Source organism: Branchiostoma lanceolatum, chromosome 1, assembly GCF_035083965.1.
Source record: "Branchiostoma lanceolatum isolate klBraLanc5 chromosome 1, klBraLanc5.hap2, whole genome shotgun sequence".
In the NCBI taxonomy this organism is placed as follows: Eukaryota; Metazoa; Chordata; class Leptocardii; order Amphioxiformes; family Branchiostomatidae; genus Branchiostoma; species Branchiostoma lanceolatum.
This window is the reverse complement of record NC_089722.1, coordinates 42782062-42800144: the sequence shown is the minus strand read 5'-3', so window position 1 is coordinate 42800144 and position 18083 is coordinate 42782062. Positions and strand designations below refer to the sequence as shown.

Below are 18083 nucleotides of genomic sequence, written 5' to 3'. Positions count from 1 at the left end.
TGAACTTTGTTAGAACATACCTTCAAGTGGTTTCAAACTTCAAAGGTTTGTTAAGTCATACCTTCAGGTACTTTCTGAACTTTTCTTAAGATGTATCGTCAAGTGCTTCTTGAGTTCATTAAGACATACCTTCATGTGCTTTCTGAAGTTTTCTTAAGATGTACCTTTGGGTGCTTCTTGAGTTTGTTAAGACATACCTTAAGGTGGTTTCTGAAGTTATTAAGACATAACTTCTGAAGTTTGTTAAGACGTACCTTCAGGTGGTTTCTGAGGTTTCTTAAGACATACCTTCTGAAGTTTGTTAAGACGTACCTTCAGGCGGTTTATGAAGTTTCTTAAGACATACCTTCTGAAGTTTGTTAAGACGTACCTTCAGGCAGTTTATGAAGTTTGTTAAGACATACCTTCTGAAGTTTGTTAAGACGTACCTTCAGGCGGTTTATGAAGTTTCTTAAGACATACCTTAAGGTTGTTTCTGAGGTTTCTTAAGACATACCTTCTGAAGTTTGTTAAGACGTACCTTCAGGCGGTTTATGAAGTTTGTTAAGACATACCTTCTGAAGCTTGTTTAGACGTACCTTCAGGGGGTTTATGAAGTTTCTTAAGACATACCTTAAGGTTACTTCTGAGGTTTCTTAAGACATACCTTCTGAAGTTTGTTAAGACGTACCTTCTGAAGTTTGTTAAGACGTACCTTCTGAAGTTTGTTAAGACGTACCTTCTGAAGTTTGTTAAGACGTACCTTCTGAAGTTTGTTAAGACGTACCTTCAGGTGGTTTCTGAGGTTTCTTAAGACACACCTTCTGAAGTTTGTTAAGACGTACCTTCAGGCGGTTTATGAAGTTTCTTAAGACATACCTTCTGAAGTTTGTTAAGACGTACCTTCAGGCGGTTTATGAAGTTTCTTAAGACATACCTTAAGGTTGTTTCTGAGGTTTCTTAAGACGTACCTTCTGAAGTTTGTTAAGACGTACCTTCTGAAGTTTGTTAAGACGTACCTTCTGAAGTTTGTTAAGACATACCTTCTGAAGTTTGTTAAGACGTACCTTCTGAAGTTTAAGACGTACCTTCAGGCGGTTTCTGCGGCGGCGGCTCCTGAGTGGAGAAGTGTTCGGGCACCAGAAGTCCGTGTCTCTTCAGGAGATCACTGTCAAGCAGGTAACAGAAATGGGAACGGACTGTGGCGGAACAAGAGAAGGTAGTCAGAGGTGGCAGACTTCAGCCCCTTACCCATACTGCTTTGTGATCATTCCAACCGTATGGTCTAAAAATAGCAGCACTCATCATGTATGGCAACGCTGTCTTCTGTATTATTGAGAATCACAGATACCCAAATTTGGGACTGTGCACCTAATTTTGACTGTGGGGTGCACTAGTGCACCTAGATATTTGTGTATGGTTACTTGTTTGTACAGTGACATTTCAACAACAGAGCTGAGATCGATAATGGAAGACCGGACTGAGTGGTGCAGAAGGACTCATTGTCTCCCGAGATGACATCACAGATGTCCTCGTTCAAGTTGTTCAAGGTACGTACAGTACATGAGAGTGGTATACACTGTAGTTACCGGTATACAGCATATTCTTGACATGGAAGTGTCAGAAAAAAGAATAAAACCTTTAATTAGTATTACTTACTTGTGCAAATTTTTTTCTGATCAGCTTTAAGTTCTAAATAAAGGCTGTAAGGTTTGTCAGTAAGCTTTGTTGACGTTCTGCTTTATTTAAAGTTGTGCACCAAATTTTTTTTTCCGTTTCCGTAAATTTCTAAGGTTAGGTGCTACAATGGACCTATTCCCAAAAATGAATTTCCAGCCCTGATTAAGAGATTTCCTCACCCGGCGGGAGCCCCAGGTCGTGGTAGGTGTTGTACCCTTCAGCGACTCGGTTCAGCGCCCGTTCGTCGGCAGACGTGGCCCGTGCCCGTGCCTGGATGATGTGTCGCTCCAACATCGACACCTCCTGCATACGCCGCTCGCGCTCCGCCTGGATCTGGGGATAGAGGGGATGGATTTATTGATTTATTGATTTGATTGGTTGGTTAGTTGGTTGATTGATCGATCGATTAAGCAATTGATCGAGTTCACTGTCGGGCAGGTAGCAAAAATGAAAATGAACTGTGGTTGGAACTTGACCTGATTGATTGATTGATTGATTGATTGATTGATTGATTGATTGATTGATTGATTGATTGATTGATTGATTGATTGATTGGTTGGTTGGTTGATTGATTGATTGATTGATTGATTGATTGATTGATCGATTATTTAAGGTCTGCGTCCCGAACGAAATGTGGTGGGAACTTGACCTGATTGATTGATTGAGTGATTGATGGTTAAACTCGTTATTTCAATTACAAAGAAAGAAGATTATTATTTAAGTTTTACCTTTCGAAAGTTACAAATAGTCAGTACTGTATAACACAATAGGGTCAAAACCCTTGATAATATTAATAAAGATGTCGAAACTCACCTTCCTGAGATCCTCCACGTATCTCTCGTGGTAAACGTCGTCGCCATGGCGAGACGTGTTCAGGTACTTCACCGTGTCGGGCGTGACGACGTCGCGCGTGAAGAGCTCGCGGAAAGTGCTCGCTAACACGTGGGAAATGTCCTGGAACAAGACAGGACCAGCACATCAATCATAATGTCTTAAGATTTAATTGTCTTCAGAGATTGCCTGAGAAACTGCATGCCTATTTATTTTACTAAGTATCTACGTAGTTATCCTAAAAATGCAGATGCCACAAAAAGAATCTCTTCCAGATCTGTTTAAGTTTGACACATTACATGTAGTAACGTATGAAGTACTTAGATACAGTTCTAGTTGTCCCTGTGGTTACTTTGATGAATTGTGAACATTTTTGCGGATTCAAAGCGTCAGAGTATACTTAAAACATTCACACCTGCCCAGGTGAGTCTTACCTGCGATCTACCTGAGGACGGCCGCTGCAGGTACATGGGCGGCTCCGCCCCGGGTGTCTGTACCAGCGACATGGCTGTGGGGAACACAGGTGGGCTTAGTACAGGTGTAACACAAGAAAGGAAAGTGATTAATCTCCCACTGGTCGTGACAGAGAAGACAGACGCTATGTAGAGTATTTACAGGTTCATTGTACCGGGGAAATTCCCCTAGCTCTTTTCGACAAGGACAATGAACAGTGGACCACGGCTTTACGTCCCGTTCTAAGGACTGAGACACTTTCCAGAAGCGTGCATGTCGGGTGAGCGACACAGATGGGATCGAACTCGCAACTTCCAGTTCTAGACGCAAGATCGCTAACCACTGGACTATGCACACTACCAAGACAGGTACAGGTGCTTAGTACAGGTGTAACATGGTGTATTTACATCTAGGTGTGTAGCTACAGCACAGGTGGGATCTTACTCCAGGTGTGCAACTATAATACAGGTGTATCCTTACCTTGTACAGATATGAAACAGGTGTGTACATTTACACAGCTGTCTCTAACTACAGGTATAAGTTACCGTATAACACAGGTGTTGTAAATTGTTAAGGTGTAACACAGGTGTGTAACTATGACACAGGTGGGATCATACGGCAGGTATAACATAAGTGGGGCCTTATCTAGTTACTTCATTTGTAAATCAATTCTTTCTGCATTCAATTTCTTTTGCGCAACTGCCTGAATCAGACGGACAAGGGACTGTCACTTTCCATACAAACACCCCGCCATAAATAATATCTCACAACACAACAATAACAAACTATTTTGTTGCACACAGACCAAACTCTGCATATAAATCTAAAACAAAACTAGTTCCAAAAATCAGATATATATCTAAAAGCAAACTGCCCTACCTGTGTTGAGTATTTCGATCTCTGCGACGACCAAATCAACTGAAAGTTTTCACGGCAGTTTTTCAAATGAACGAACGGCAGCCATCTTTGTTTTTGGTTGCCAATGGAATCCAACTGTCTCGTACCGTAGTTTAAGTAAACATAGCAAAAACTCTCTACTTCTGCTCAGTCACCGAGAAAAAAAAAGAATCGTTTTAAATGATGTTGATTCTATCTTAGCTAGCAACATTAAGAAAATCCCGCCAAAATAGACACAACATTTGAGGAATGAAATACGGAGAAGAAATTATATGTATCAAGTAGTGATACATCGGTAAGAGACCATAGTTGACCTTTGACCTACGGACCCACACGTGTAGATGTACGTACACATTTCTCCACTTTCCGTCGTGTTTAATCTGCAGATATGTTGAGAAGGGCTGCTCGGAGAAAAGATACGACGTCTCAGGCGAAGAGACAAGACTCCGAAGATGCAGAAGAACACACGGAGGGCCCCAAGAAGGTTCTAAGAACGTTTCAAGACAAGAAGACGTGGAAGGCTGCTCGGAAGGCCAAGGAGGAGTCCGCCTTGGAGGAGCTGGTCCTAGGAATTCAGAGACGCGAGGAGGAGCCGATAGACAGACTTGAAGACGCGGAGGAGCAGTCTGAGGAGGTAAGAACATAATCAATACAACTAGAACTGTTATTTATATCTGTAGCTACTCTCCATGGGGGAGGGGGCGTCCGTATGACGTATAGTGTAGTGTAGTGAAGTCAGTATATGTAGAAACACTTTGCAGTAGTGTAACAGTGGGGTTCAAAAGCCACCAACTGACCAGTCTAACCGGTCCGGACCTTTTAGCCTAGTGGTTAGCATGTTGGATCTGACTGGCGGGCCTGAGTCCTGTGACTCAGTGTGATACCTTGAGTAATGGCAAATTACACAGGGATATCAAACTCGAAGAATCTAAAATATAAAAGTGGGAGTATTGTAATAGTGGGGTTCAAATGCTACTTACTGACCAGTCTAACTGGTCTGGACCTTTTCGCCCTAAGTGGTTAGTGTGTTGGGTCATGAGCTGGCGGCCCGGGTTTGTTGCGGGTTGGAATCCCGTCGTGTACTACTCGCCTGTTGTGTTTCAGTAAACTTTGTTCTCCTCTGCAGGGCTCTGATGACGACGTGGACAGTCTGGGGGTCACAGACACCCGGGAAGCAGCCTGGGTGGACGATGATGATGACAGCAGAACGCGGTAAGTTATCCTGATAAAATATATCTTTGACTTCGCCTCACAAACTTCTCATGAATCAAGCAGATCAGGTGCCATATAACAGCAGTCTGCTGCTTAAGTACAGGTTTTAAGTAGTATTTCCATGAAAAAGAATTTAAACGTTGTGCAACACTAACAGAAATAAATTATTCATCAGAGATGGCAGACTTCGCCCCCTCGTTTTGCACTATCTGGCAGAACATACAGATACACTCAAACACACGCACGCACAGACACAAACACACAGGCGATACAAAAACAGTACCGGACAGCCTCTTATAGGATCAAATTTCCCTAACTTACAAACGATTTTACAACTTACACATGTCACACATAATTGTTAAGGACTTTACATGTCTTAACACCGTCTCCTTGGTGTTACAAAAGAGAAAATCAAACCACCCTCAGCAGTAGTAATGACTTAACCTTGGTGTTGATCCCTTGTTTTTCAGAGTTGAGAAGACGTCAGACATTCCATCGTGGGCGCAAACGTCGCGGGGAAGGAAAAGGGAGCACCAGTCAGATGGTACAACTTAATAATAGTTTTAATCTCCAATTTATATCAGTACCAGTATTAGCCCTGTAGCTCAACTGGTAGCAGCCTCAAAGTGGAGCTCCTGGTTCCAATTGGTAACTGAGAGACCCTGGTTCAATCCTGGGTCAGGATATCTCATTTTGGGCTGTGCCCGTCTTTTTGAACGTACTAAAATTGGGGTCCCATGTTCCAGGAAATGACTTGAGCATGTTAAAGGGGAAGGCTAGCAACCCCTCCCTGTGAAATATATACACCTCTTACTGAAACAGCAAGGAAATTTGCCGCCCTATTTGCCAGTAGGCACCACAAAGGTCTGAATAAAAAAAGAATGAACTCTGTTGAGCATGCTTGGAGTCAGGACCTCTGTATGACTGATAATTGTTTCAGTGGTAACACAACAGTTTTGTAAGCGCATACACATGTTGGTGGCTGGTTATTTTACACCAAAGAACTTGACTTTCCCTTGTTCAGACGACAGTGATGAGGAGTTGTTGCAGCACACAGGAGACCTGCTGGCCGAGTCTTCGGCTCTGCCCCGCGGAAACATCAACATCAAACGCTGCAGCGACGTCAACAAGACTTACCCACACCAGGTATATAAGACATAGTCACACCTGGTAACTTGAGGGGTGTTGAGTAGGTGGGAGGTAAGGAGGTTATGGGTAAGAGGCTGAGTGAAGCAATGTTGGACGGATGAAGGCCCGAGGAACTGAACTGAGTGATAGACAGATAAATGAAAAAAGGCAAAGGTAGTACCATAGCCTTTTTGAGCCTACGGGTAGTAGGTTGTTATCCAATGTACCTAGGGCAGGGCATTGGAAGGTGGAGCCCTTCCCTCTCCTTTCACCACCTTTTAACTAAGTCAGGTACCCATTTTACACCTGGGTTGAGTGAGGAAAGTTGTGTTAAGTGCCTTTCTCAAGGACACAAGGTCTAGCCAGGAATTCAAACCTGTGACCTTTCCATCTTACCTCCGCTATCCTAGCCATTTTGCCATTCCACGCCACCGATACGTGAGTGAATGGATATATTACTGAGGACATGTATTTTCTGTTTGCACTGAAAAGTGGTCTACTGCCGATTTGAACTTCTCATGATTCAAACAAAGAAACAAACATGTATTATCTGTTTGCAGGGCCCGGTGCGGAGAGTGGAGTTCCACCCTTCGGCACAGGTGTGCCTGACAGCAGCGCAGGACGTCCTGGGGCTCTTCCAGGTACAGCAGGCAACTATTCATCAGTCAGGCTGATAATTGGTTTTCCAATAATGTAAAGTTAAGCTAGTGTGGCTTAGAAATCTAGTCAGATTGACATTTTCCTCCCAGCCTCCATCTCTTGCTGATTTTCTGCAAAAATAGAAACATAGATTGGTGTACTGAACTGTAATGTAAAATAAGGTGTTCTTTTTATATCTGTACTAGTGTATAACAGTATCTTATGTAAAATGCCAATAACACATTCATAAGTGTGCGTCGTAAAAGGTGCTTGATTTCATCACACCTGTTTGTACTTGCATTTTTGGATGCCATGTCTATAAATACTACCTAAAAGCCTGTGTCTTTGTACTTGACCTTTCAGGTTAATGGCAGGAGCAACCCAAAGATCCAGACATTGTTGTTGTTGTTGTTGTTTATCTATTTCACCAGGGGACATTATATCACCAACTGGTGCTTTTCAGTGCGCAAACAGTTTCACCTGTTTGTACTTGACCTTACAGATAGATGGCAGGAAAACATTATCACCTGTTTGCACTTGACCTCGCAGATAGACGGTAGGAACAACCCAAAGATCCAGACGCTGCACCTGGAGAAGTTCCCCATCAGGACGGCCCGCTTCAGCACCTGCGGCCGGGAGGTCGTCCTCGCCTCCGCCACCAGGTGGTTCTTTGTCTACGACATGATCGCCGGCAAGGTCATCAAGATCCCCAAGATCAGAGGTCAGAATTCATCATCATCATCATCATCGTCACTGCTAGTTCTTCCACATCCTTGGTTCATTACCTCCCATAGCGGCCCTGCCCTTTCCAGCCTGTGAACTCGCTTCTGGTGGCGTTATTGACAGTTGTTCTTTAATAATTAATGAGCTAGCCTTATTTGGCACAAACAGCCATTATTTTTGCTCTGAACCCAAAGTAGCGATGTAAGATGTAACCTGATTGGTTGATAGAATCCAAGCGTCCGTTGCGCTTTTATTCTAGATGAGCTTAAGCCAAACCTCTGATTGGCTGAAAGCTATTTTGGTGGTGATGTCTCTAGAAGCGAGTTCACAGGCTGGAAAGAACAGGGCCGCTATGGGAGGTAATGAAGCGAGCATATCGGGCCTGCTGGGAGAATGTTCTTCCATCGTTTGTTGATGTCCGCTGCCCCCCTCCCGGCTGCAGTCCGTCTCAGCAAGGTCGTTTCCATGTCAATGACATCATGGCTACCAATATAGGTTTGGTGCCTCAAGCAGGGGAAGGGACCAGCATGTATAGAATAAGTTCTGTGTAGCCTGAGTACCAGCCTCCGTAGTGACCGCTGCCTCAAAAAAAATCGCTTGCTAACCACAGATTTTTTTAGCAAGCGATTTTTTTTTAGCCAGCGGTCACGTCGGAGGTTGGTACCCAGGTAACATCAGACACATGTACGTTAAGGTCTAATGGTCCTGTCTTATTGAATGTTATACAGGTGTAGACGACACCAGTCTGCCACGGTTCGAGGTGTCTCCAGACGGGAAGTTTCTTCTGTTCCTCGGGAAGAATGGCTTCATGCACCTGCTGTCCGCTAAGGTAGGACTCGATAATTATAAGATTCTCTTTCTTATCTTACTATACTATAAAACTTGAACACGATCTGGAGCTAAACGAGGCTGTTAGAAGGCAAAAGAGACACGCCCCGTGCCAAACTACAGCCTTCACCTGCTCTACATACGGCAAACTTTGCAACCCACGGCCATTGACATTGAACTAAACGTCTGTCAGGATGACAAGAAGAAGAAGAATACTATACACATGTTTTATATGTTGATTTAGTAGATGTCCTGCCTTGTGTACCCCGCACATATGTATTAGAGGCTCCCATGAGACATGGGTTTTCCATTCTGGTGAGAGGATCATTCCTGAATACACACGTTGTTCTGCAGACGTCTGAGTGTGTATCTTTCCCTTGTTAAGAGGTAGTTAACATTATAATACATACAAAATGTAAAAGTATGTATTTGGTCACCAGAGAAAAGCCCAGGTTGTCAGAAAAAATGTAACTTATGGTTGACATGTATGGCTCTCACAGTGACTTGTTGGTTTGTAATGATTAATACTGTTGATGTTATTGTTGTTGATGTTGTTGTTGTTGTTGTTGATTTTGTTGTTATTGTTGTTCTGTAGACGAAGGAATGTGTGAGCAGTCTTAAGATGAACAGTGATGTGTCGGCTGCGACCTTCTCCAGGGACAGTCGACACCTGTACTCAGTAGGAGGTAAGGTTCAGATCCTTAAGATCTTGACTGTAATTTGTCTTGAAGAAATCCTTCTTTGCACAGAGTATGCAGCTCTGTATATTTCTCTGATCCCAGTAGTGCTAGCTGCAGATCTTCCCGACCTCTTTACCCTGGCCTAAGGTTATCATTTCCTTTGTGGACTGAAGGCAACTTTGTTTGTTCTGGTGGTGTTTGTTCGTCGCTGTTGACAGGGGCCCTAACTTCTTCCTACCGGAGTTGACTTTTTGACAAATTTGATGTTCCATATTGCCGGACTGCACAATAAAAGAACTCACCAATACTTAACCTTGTTCAGCTGTTGAATACCAGTTAATCAATGTTTCTCAGACTCACTGATCAGTTGTATCTACGGTACATTGTACAAGGAATGGCCTTACGACACTGGCATCTCATCATGTTATAATGAATTTGTTTTAAGGGCTTCCACCATAGATTAAGTGGATAATGGATAAGTGAATTAAGTGAAATGCCTACCAACATCCGTCACAACTAAAACACAATTCAGACTTACATGTATGTCTGTGAGTTGTTTTGATAAAGATTGAATTTTCTGTCCCCAGATGCTGGGGAGGTGTATGTGTGGGACGTTGGGACCAGGGACTGCATCCACAAGTTTGTGGACGACGGTTGCACACACGCAACCTCCATCGCTCTATCCCACAACTCCAAGTACCTCGCTACGGGGTAAGTATCTTGTTTAGGGAGAGCCACATCGTTTCATAACCCACCACACTTATGGCTAAGAGTAGGGGTCCATCCCGGTGTGAGTGGATCAAACCTTACAGTCTGGTCTTACGCAGCTTGTACTTAGTGTAGGAAACTTATATGTTACAACTTGAGTCGGTTTATCTGTTATGTTAGAAGAAAGACAGATGCACTTCAGGGCTCGAAATAGTGGGTGCATGTGCACCCAGTGCACCCAAAATTGGAGCGGTGCACCTGATTTTTGACTGTGGGTGCACTGGTGCACCTAAATATTTTTTGTAGCCAATAGGGTAAAGGTACTATTGTACACTAGTATACAGAATATTCTTGAAATGTAAATATAAAAAACAGCATGATAACTTTTTGCTGTACTTTATTTAATGAATATTTGTTTGAAATTTTGAAGTTAGCTATAGAATTACAGATTGAAGTTCTAAAAAAGGCAGCAGCATTAAACTTGTAATTATGTTCTGAAGAACATTCAACTTTATTTTATCTGGTGCACCCAAAATTCAAAATTCTGTGCACCCAATTTTTTGAGTTGGGTGCACCAGTGCACCTATTCCCAAAGATGAATTTCGAGCCCTGCACTATTTGGATTAAGGAGGCTGTATGGATCAGAAAATGTACTCCATTCGTGATCCATGATCAGGGGGGATATGAACAGGTTTGGGACTGCATTTTTCACACTGCAGCAGCAACACCAGGCTGCAGTGTGAAGTAGAACCAGTCAGTATTGCCTTGAGGAAGGTGAAACATCGGCTAGCTATTATCTCTCAGGTTGTGTTAAGTGAACTACCAACTTAATGAAACTATTCATAGTTATGCTACTTGAAACATCTGGCCGTTTCTGAAATTATATCCAGTTGCTTGAGTAACTCCTTTTTTGGGTGTATCTTAATCAAAATACCGGATACTACTACTATCTAACCTGGATGTCTAACCTTCATCGACGTATTCATGGCCATTGTTCATTTTTGCGCTTTGGAGTAGGATGATGTGCTACGACTTGAGTTGGCTTACTGGTTATGCAACACAGGCAAAAACGTTTTTCATAGAATACTACGAACAAATCACTCATTCTCAGCTGTGACAGACCATATCACAAGGAACAATTCTGTTATGCATAACATGACGTCACAGAAGCTGTGGATTGATCATTCCTTGATAAAGACTAGAGCTGATTAGTCGAAAACTTGGGTAAGTCCAATTTTTGTTTTAACAATTCAAATTCAAGTTCAACTTTGATTCAGAAGGACCTTCTTCTTGTTTGACAGGTCCCAGAGCGGGGTTGTGAACATCTACGACGCGCAGCACGCCGCGGCCAGCTCCTACCCGAAGCCGCTGAAGGCCCTGCTCAACCTGACCACGCCCGTCACGCAGACCTGCTTCAACCACTCCGGGGAGGTCATGGCCATGTGCAGCAGCGAGGTGTTCAAGGCCGCCAGGCTGGTGAGCATCGCTGGGGGGAACTGATTTGTGATTTAATGAAATTGTAAACAGTACAATACACGTGGGCCACAGGCAGCTGTTGCTGGTGTTGTGGCCCACACACAACTGACAAGACAATACAAAGCACGTAGACTACAAATAACAAACGGTCGGTAGATACAATTAATCTTAAAAGCAGCGTAATAAAACATAACCTAACTATCGCTTCGTATTACTACTATTGGTGTTATCACTGGTTCATGATGCTTCTGGCCGCTAGTATGTTCTGAAGTCTGGGGCCATGTCTTCTGTGTGATTCAACTAGATTGTTAAAGGAGCCCAAAGCCATCTCAGAACGTTAAAACTGGAAATATTCTGGATATGGCAATCTGTATGATACTGTTATTCTTGAATTGTTAACTGTAACTTAATTCTAGCTGATTTAACGGTCACTAGTCAACAGCTAAAATTTCATCATCACAAATATTTGATCACTCATATTTGAGACAGCAATGTTTGTTTCCACCATCAAAATTAAGTGCCGTGACCTACTCCATTATCCCCAAACCGCTATATTTTCCTGCTGCTATATTAAAGTGATTTACAGTATCATGATAACATTTACCTGCTGATATTAGCACATTTCTATCATGATTTCATACATTTTAAAAAGAGCGCAGAAACAAGCCACATGAGGAGTCCTGTATATATTGGGTCCACCAGTAAATCAGCGTCCAGATTTTCAATGAGTTCTCACCACACGACATCGCATCTTTGCTTCATGAAGGTTGACATGTAATGGGATAGCGTTATCTAAACTTACTATGTATAGAAAGGACCAGAAAATTGAATTTGAAAATCCGACTTCCAACATTCTGAAATTGCTTTTGACTCCTTTAGTTAAAACACGGGTCACTTTTATGTGGAAAGTCGTTTCCCAAATTTCAAGGCTCCTGTATTGGAAGCCCTGCATCTGAACTTCTTTCCGAGCATACAATAATGTTATTTGAAAGGCCATTCTTTCCTTGAAAGCAATTGGCACATGCATACGTACGTCTTTATTTCTCTATTTAGTAGTATTTCTCTATGTATTTATAACATAACTATGTATGTATGTAAATATATGGCCTGATAGATTTGTTAACAGACTCAATAGTGAATCTGAATTGAAAGGGACTTTTTACTGTCTGTTTTAATTCTAAAAAATTCAAAGCTTATACTAATGGCTTTTCTCTCCATGTGACCTTCAGGTCCACCTGCCGACCTTGAGCGTGTTCTCTAACTTCCCCGAGGCCGACAGCACAGTGAAGCGTGTGCAGTGTCTGGACTTCTCCCCTCACAGCGGCTACCTGGCGATGGGCAACAACCAGGGCAGAGCTCTACTGTACAGGTGGGTGTGAAGGGAGAGGGGGCGGTCAGCACTACTGTACAGGTGGGTGTGAAGGGGAGGGGGGCAGTCACAGAGCACTACTATGTCAAAGGGGGAGGGGGGCAGTCACAGCACTACTGTACAGGACGGTATAAATGGGAAGGGGGGCAGTCTGTACTACTGTACAGGTGTATAAAGGGGGAGGGGGGCAGTCACAGGGCACTACTGTACAGGTGGGTGTGAAGGGGGAGGGGTGCAGTTACAGTACTTACTGTACAGGTGGGTATAAAGGGGGTAGTCACAGCACTACTGTGTCAAAGGGGAAGGGGGCAGTCACTCTTCCAAACTTTGAACCCCAAATGTAGTTGTAGATATGAGAAAGTGGATGTGTACATGCAGGATAATTTACTTGTTAAATTTTCTCTGTCCAGGATCAAACATTACAAGGACTTCTAATGGAAGCAGTGCCAAGGTCATCTTGCCATCAAGGTCATCACCTGCAAACCACCAAGGGCTCTGATCAAGATTGTCATTCCATGTATGTAACCACATGGGCAAGCTTTGATTTTCCTAAGAGGAAAAGAAAATGAAATGGAATTCTGCCTCAGTCTAGTTTTAGCTTGAGCCCAAAACATTCTTGTCCAGGAAGACTATGTAACATAGACATGCCTAGAACAAATTTGGTATACCAGGGAAATGCCCCTGCTGTTTTTGACAAGTACTATAAACAATTTATTACAATGGCCCACCCCGATGACTGAAGCCCTCACTAAGTATGTACTGTGGGGGTTCAAAATTTTGACCTTCTGGTTCCAAAGTTGGGTCATGAACCACTATACGGCACACGTTATGGAATATGAGGTCAAAATCAATGCAACAGGTTACTGGCCCTGTATGTTGATGTCCATTGCTTTTTATTGGATAATGTTTCAAATGTTTTTTTTAACACCAAGAGTGACTTCTAACTGTTATACAATTGTACAACTGTAAATAGGATGCACTTGGCTTTGTGTTACAAGTCTTGCGCTTGTATTTATTAGTCATTCTGTCAGTACAATGGTAAGATGATATAAATCCAGCAAGTATTGTGTAATTACATATATTTTATTTTATTTTGTGGCAAACAGTTATACTCTGTACCACATCTGTGCTCTTAAATAAGTAGTCTTCCAAGGGCAATACAATTTAACGGCACATATTGTATTCTTTATTTCGCACAGATAAAAACAATGCATACCGACATCTGAGAAGAATACATTATGATTGGGCTAGGGAAGGTGGAGACCAATATTGTATACAATAATGAAATAAACATAAAGTGAAGTTAAAGTAATCAACCAGCGCTACTTCGGGGTACATTACAAAGGATTAACGGTAATAATCATTAATAAGCGTTTTACAGAATACATACGATAACAGAATTCCGTAAATGTTGTATGTTTCTTAGAAGTGGGTCGTGGTTTAAGTTTGTGTAAATATAGAATCATTTCTTTTCTCTTTCCGGCAAAGAGATGCCCATCTTTTCCAGAAAAGAGCTACGTTTCTCCTCCTGACGATGTGCCCAATAAGTATGGACGTTAAGTACTACTGCACCGAGTACCACGAGACCCAAGCCTGCCCATTTCAGTACATTTGGCACCACGGATAAAATGAAATAATCCAGTATGATAGTGAATGGTATCACCAGTGTGCGCAGTCCAACCGCTATGGCTGCCTTCTCAACTTTAAGTACTGCTATAAAGAACAACATGACCATAGTTTGGGACAAGCCCACCCCCGCTACGTACCCAGCTATCTCTGCTGACATTGTCCATACGGGAGTCTCACACGCAAAAGTCAGAATGAGTAAGGCTACGGTTCCCATTGATGTTACGTAGAGATACAGTGTGGTCCCGGAGACGTCCTTCAGGATGGCGCGCCTCAAAACGAAATCTGGCGCTTTGGTGAAAGCGGCAGCTACAGGCAGGAGGATCGACACGACCAGTGTGTGCGAGGCGTCCACAGCTTGGGTCGCCATCCCGATACTAACTAGCACTACACCAGTGACGCTGATCAGGATCCCACAACACGGTATCGCGCCGATTTTCTCCTTCAGGAAGATGAACCCGAAACCGGCGGTAAACAGCGGCAATGCTCCTTGAATGATGCCGAACGCGATGCCGGGTGCAGCGTAGGTGAAGGACAAAAGCACCAGGGCGGTAGAGAGGTTGTGAATCAACGTTTCCAGGAGAAGCAACCAATTCTGTCGTCTGTTCTCACCTATCAGTTTGGGACGAAAGATCACAAGGCAAACTAGAACTGTGAGAAATTGGGTCAGTCTCAGAAAAAAGAGGAGTTGGAAGCCCGGGATTCCACCCTTACTACCTAGGGCGGTGAATTCCGATGATGTGCCGGAGAAAACCGTTGCCCCCAAGGCAAGCAGTGGGCCTCTTGCCGCCTTCAGAGATGCTTTCCTGTCGCCGCTGGCATCTTCTTCAAGGTCACCATTCTTCACAGACAACGTCATTCTGTACCGGAGCTATCGCTGTTAAAGATAGCAAAACACACATTCTTTATAAAAGAATAAAAAAAGACGAAATTTCAGTACAGTAAGGATTTAAGTAAGCATTAGTAACAAATATGTCTCTCGAATGAAAGGTTTATTACTGCTTGAAAAGACAGCAGAGTATTGCGCATGGAACAAACAGGAACAACAGTAGGTCAAGATATCAAACGCTTGTCTCATCAGGCTTATATTGTCTCATGCGCGAAAATAGCAGCCTCCCGGCCCTAGCGATTTAGCCACGTCTGTTAGTGGTCGGCCAACCCCATAACGCCCCCTCAGTGCTGTACGCTCTATCACACAGGTAAGTCACACTGAAACAAAACTCACCCGACTACTTCAGCTGAACAGCTACGTGGCATTCAATGCATTTAGACGCAGAATACAAAGCTTGAAAATTACGTCTTTTCTGCCTGATGTAAGTCTTACGCTTGGTACATAATAAACGAGATCCAAACGAGAGAGAGAGGGAGAGAACAAAATAGAGCAAAGTTATACACTTTAATACAACGATGATGGTTAGACATCCTGGCAGTAAGATACGCCAAATAATTACTCAAGCAACTGAATGAAGTGAAACCTTTCAGACAACATCCGCTGTCTTTCGTCCGTGGCTGAAGGGAAAAACTGGAGCACCAAGTTTTATACCAAGACTCTTAATTGATATGAGGTGAAGACAATCTACGATGATTCAATACCAGTAGCCTGCTATCCAAACCATCTTAGTATCCGTGGAGAGGACAGAAGCTCTTATAATAGGTTTGGTATACCAGGGTACAACAATATGAGACGACTAGGTTCAAGACTCAAGACTAGCTACCACACTTACCGTTGGAGAGACTTGGTACTAGTAGCTCATCCACGTAACCATACTTTTAAACTTTTGATGGCCTGCCCTGAGTTTTGTCAACCAGCAGAGGCGTGTGATGACGTGTTCTATTCATGCCATTAACATAATTAACGTGTCAACAGCATGATGAGCCTTGCCGGCGGCTACGCTGTAAGAGCAGATATGGTGTGCATGCTGTGTGCTGTGGATCAAAGGGTCGGAGTTCGAATCTATCCCAGTCTGCTGAATCCCAGGTTATATCAAATTGTCACGTTACTTGCTTAGGTGTCATGATCGCTGTTTCGGAAGCGTCGTTTAAGCAGTTTTATGGCCCAAAAAGTGGAAATAAATAAATGCTGAAATCTTTATGGTAGTGACATCTACTAACACTGTTTAGCACATATGCTTAATAACTTCATAAACGAGCCTGATGATGATTCGGAAAATTCCGGTGCCATGTCTTGCCTCTGGTGCCCTGTCGAAAGCAACGAGAAAAACGTCCGCCTGGGCCACCCCTTGAGTTTTCTACACCAGTCACGAAAAGAAAGACTCAGGAGAGACTCAAGTCTCATTTTTTAAGACTACCATTTCCTGCAGAGAAAACCAGAATCGGGGCACCGGCGCACAGACCTAGTACGCCGACGGCCAGGCTTCAAGAAATCCGGACCGATTTCAAGAGCCGGCTGTCACAAGTTATTAAGCTGGTGTTCGCCTTTTCGTTCGTGAAGAAAACAAAACTTTCAGTTCTAATCGCATAAATTTGTAGCCTGATTGTCATCCTAGCAGACCCAAACTAACAAGGCTGGACTCCAGGCTTTTATTCCTAGCCTCCGATGCACTCCTCCCGGCTGTTCTCTTTTTTAAGTTACAGTTTTTATACTATTACATTTTTTTTCTTATTACTGGCCGGGAAGGAGTCTGCGTCCACTCGGCGCCACAAAGGAATGAAGATTTAAAAAAGTCTTTCAGAGAGGCTATCATCATGTTCGCGCAGACTCCTTCCCGGCCAGCAATAAGAAAAAATGTAATAGTATAAAAACTGTAACTTGAAAAAGAAAACAGCCGGGAGGAGTCTGCATCGGAGGCTATTTTATTCCCTCCCTTCACAGCAAACTGTCCTAAATACTCTACGCCCAGAACCAGTTTCGGACGCCCCACGGCAGTTTGTTGTGCCCTATGTAATTTCGATCCAGGATTACTGAAGCACGACCCGTCCGTTCTGTCCACTGAACAGTCGATTGTTTATGTTACACGGGGCAATGCGACACAGGAAAAGGATCAAAAAGGGATATTTGAAACTTTATAAGTCATTCATCACAGAGCATACTTTGTGTGACCTCCTTGGTGTGACGGGTTTGCGGCAAAGCTGGGCTGTCTACTTGTAATTTGATTACGATTCCTTCTATGTATTTATCCATAAATGGGAAAATTCATTTAAGTATCAAAATCAATGGCTTTTCTTCTAGTATTGGTGAAGTTCTTCATTGCGAGGTACTGATTTGCATTGCGAGGTACTGATTTGCATAATTCATGTTTATTTATTTATTTATTTATTGTTTAACGATGTTCACCTTTGCTTACCTTTCAAATGCTCACGCCAGTCAAGGCATGAAAACATATCAAACCTATTAACCCCGTGAGCTACCTATCACATCGTACCATGGGGGCCGTACCATCTTCAGGTCAGAAAGTACAAAAACCGCTGCAGTAGTTACACAACACACCGCTAGGGGGCCCAAAATCTGATCATTTCCATAATAAACAACAACAAAAATATTCCAGGGTCTCCTCGCTGGTACCCACCTACGAAATATCGAGACAATCAATCTAAACCTTATCGAGCTATCGTAGGGACAGACACACATAGGGGATTTCCTTCCAAACACATATTGCGGAATGTTGGCGAAAACCAAGGAGGTTTAAAATCCTTGCGAAAACATATTTTAAACCCTCTTCAAATCCAGGATGGCCAACAGATAACAAGCTTATAATGGTGTAGGGAGCACCACACAAGATTACTGTGCTGAATCAACTAGAAGAACCGTACAAAAACGGTTTAGATAACTGTGAAATGTCCGAGAAAGAGAGCCGCATAGTTCCACCGCAACAACAATCGAGGGTGATGAATGT

At 43.1% G+C, this 18083-nt stretch overlaps 3 protein-coding genes across 3 annotated transcripts in view; 1 reads left to right on the top strand and 2 right to left on the bottom strand.

Annotated features, from left to right (window-relative positions):
- The window catches only part of LOC136427091 (deleted in lung and esophageal cancer protein 1-like), a 48890-nt gene extending 44954 nt beyond the window's left edge, over positions 1–3936 (bottom strand). Inside the window, exons 1-5 of the mRNA XM_066415811.1 lie at positions 3823–3936; positions 2925–2998; positions 2473–2613; positions 1839–1992; positions 1068–1178 (exon numbers count right to left, since the gene is read on the bottom strand). Coding sequence (XP_066271908.1) covers positions 1068–1178; positions 1839–1992; positions 2473–2613; positions 2925–2996 — 478 coding nt within the window. The 5' untranslated portion in view covers positions 2997–2998; positions 3823–3936. The remainder of the gene's footprint in view (positions 1–1067; positions 1179–1838; positions 1993–2472; positions 2614–2924; positions 2999–3822) is intronic.
- A 218-nt stretch (positions 3937–4154) lies between these two features.
- LOC136424118 (U3 small nucleolar RNA-associated protein 18 homolog) lies at positions 4155–13776 on the top strand. The gene is made up of 12 exons (XM_066412558.1): positions 4155–4474; positions 4967–5052; positions 5523–5596; positions 6077–6198; positions 6741–6821; positions 7369–7540; positions 8271–8371; positions 8966–9056; positions 9638–9761; positions 11060–11234; positions 12464–12603; positions 13014–13776. Exons 1-12 carry the CDS (start codon positions 4229–4231, stop codon positions 13036–13038), a joined length of 1437 nt encoding a protein of 478 aa, XP_066268655.1. The 5' UTR covers positions 4155–4228; the 3' UTR covers positions 13039–13776.
- On the bottom strand, positions 13683–16367 carry LOC136424125 (solute carrier family 35 member G1-like). Its single transcript, XM_066412571.1, has 2 exons — positions 15954–16367; positions 13683–15106 (listed from the first exon to the last, which is right to left on the bottom strand). The coding sequence occupies exon 2, from the start codon at positions 15086–15088 to the stop codon at positions 14066–14068; it is 1023 nt and encodes a 340-aa protein (XP_066268668.1). The 5' UTR covers positions 15089–15106; positions 15954–16367; the 3' UTR covers positions 13683–14065.
- Positions 16368–18083: the final 1716 nt, after the last annotated feature.

Bases quoted from the DNA above. Each gene is read 5' to 3' on its own strand.
- LOC136424118 (XM_066412558.1), top strand. From the start codon at position 4,229: ATGTTGAGAAGGGCTGCTCGGAGAAAAGATACGACGTCTCAGGCGAAG. The intron at 5,597-6,076 runs GTACAACTTAAT...TCCCTTGTTCAG, and splicing joins AAGGGAGCACCAGTCAGATG to ACGACAGTGATGAGGAGTTG. The intron at 9,762-11,059 runs GTAAGTATCTTG...CTTGTTTGACAG, and splicing joins TCCAAGTACCTCGCTACGGG to GTCCCAGAGCGGGGTTGTGA.
- LOC136424125 (XM_066412571.1), bottom strand. From the start codon at position 15,088: ATGACGTTGTCTGTGAAGAATGGTGACCTTGAAGAAGATGCCAGCGGC.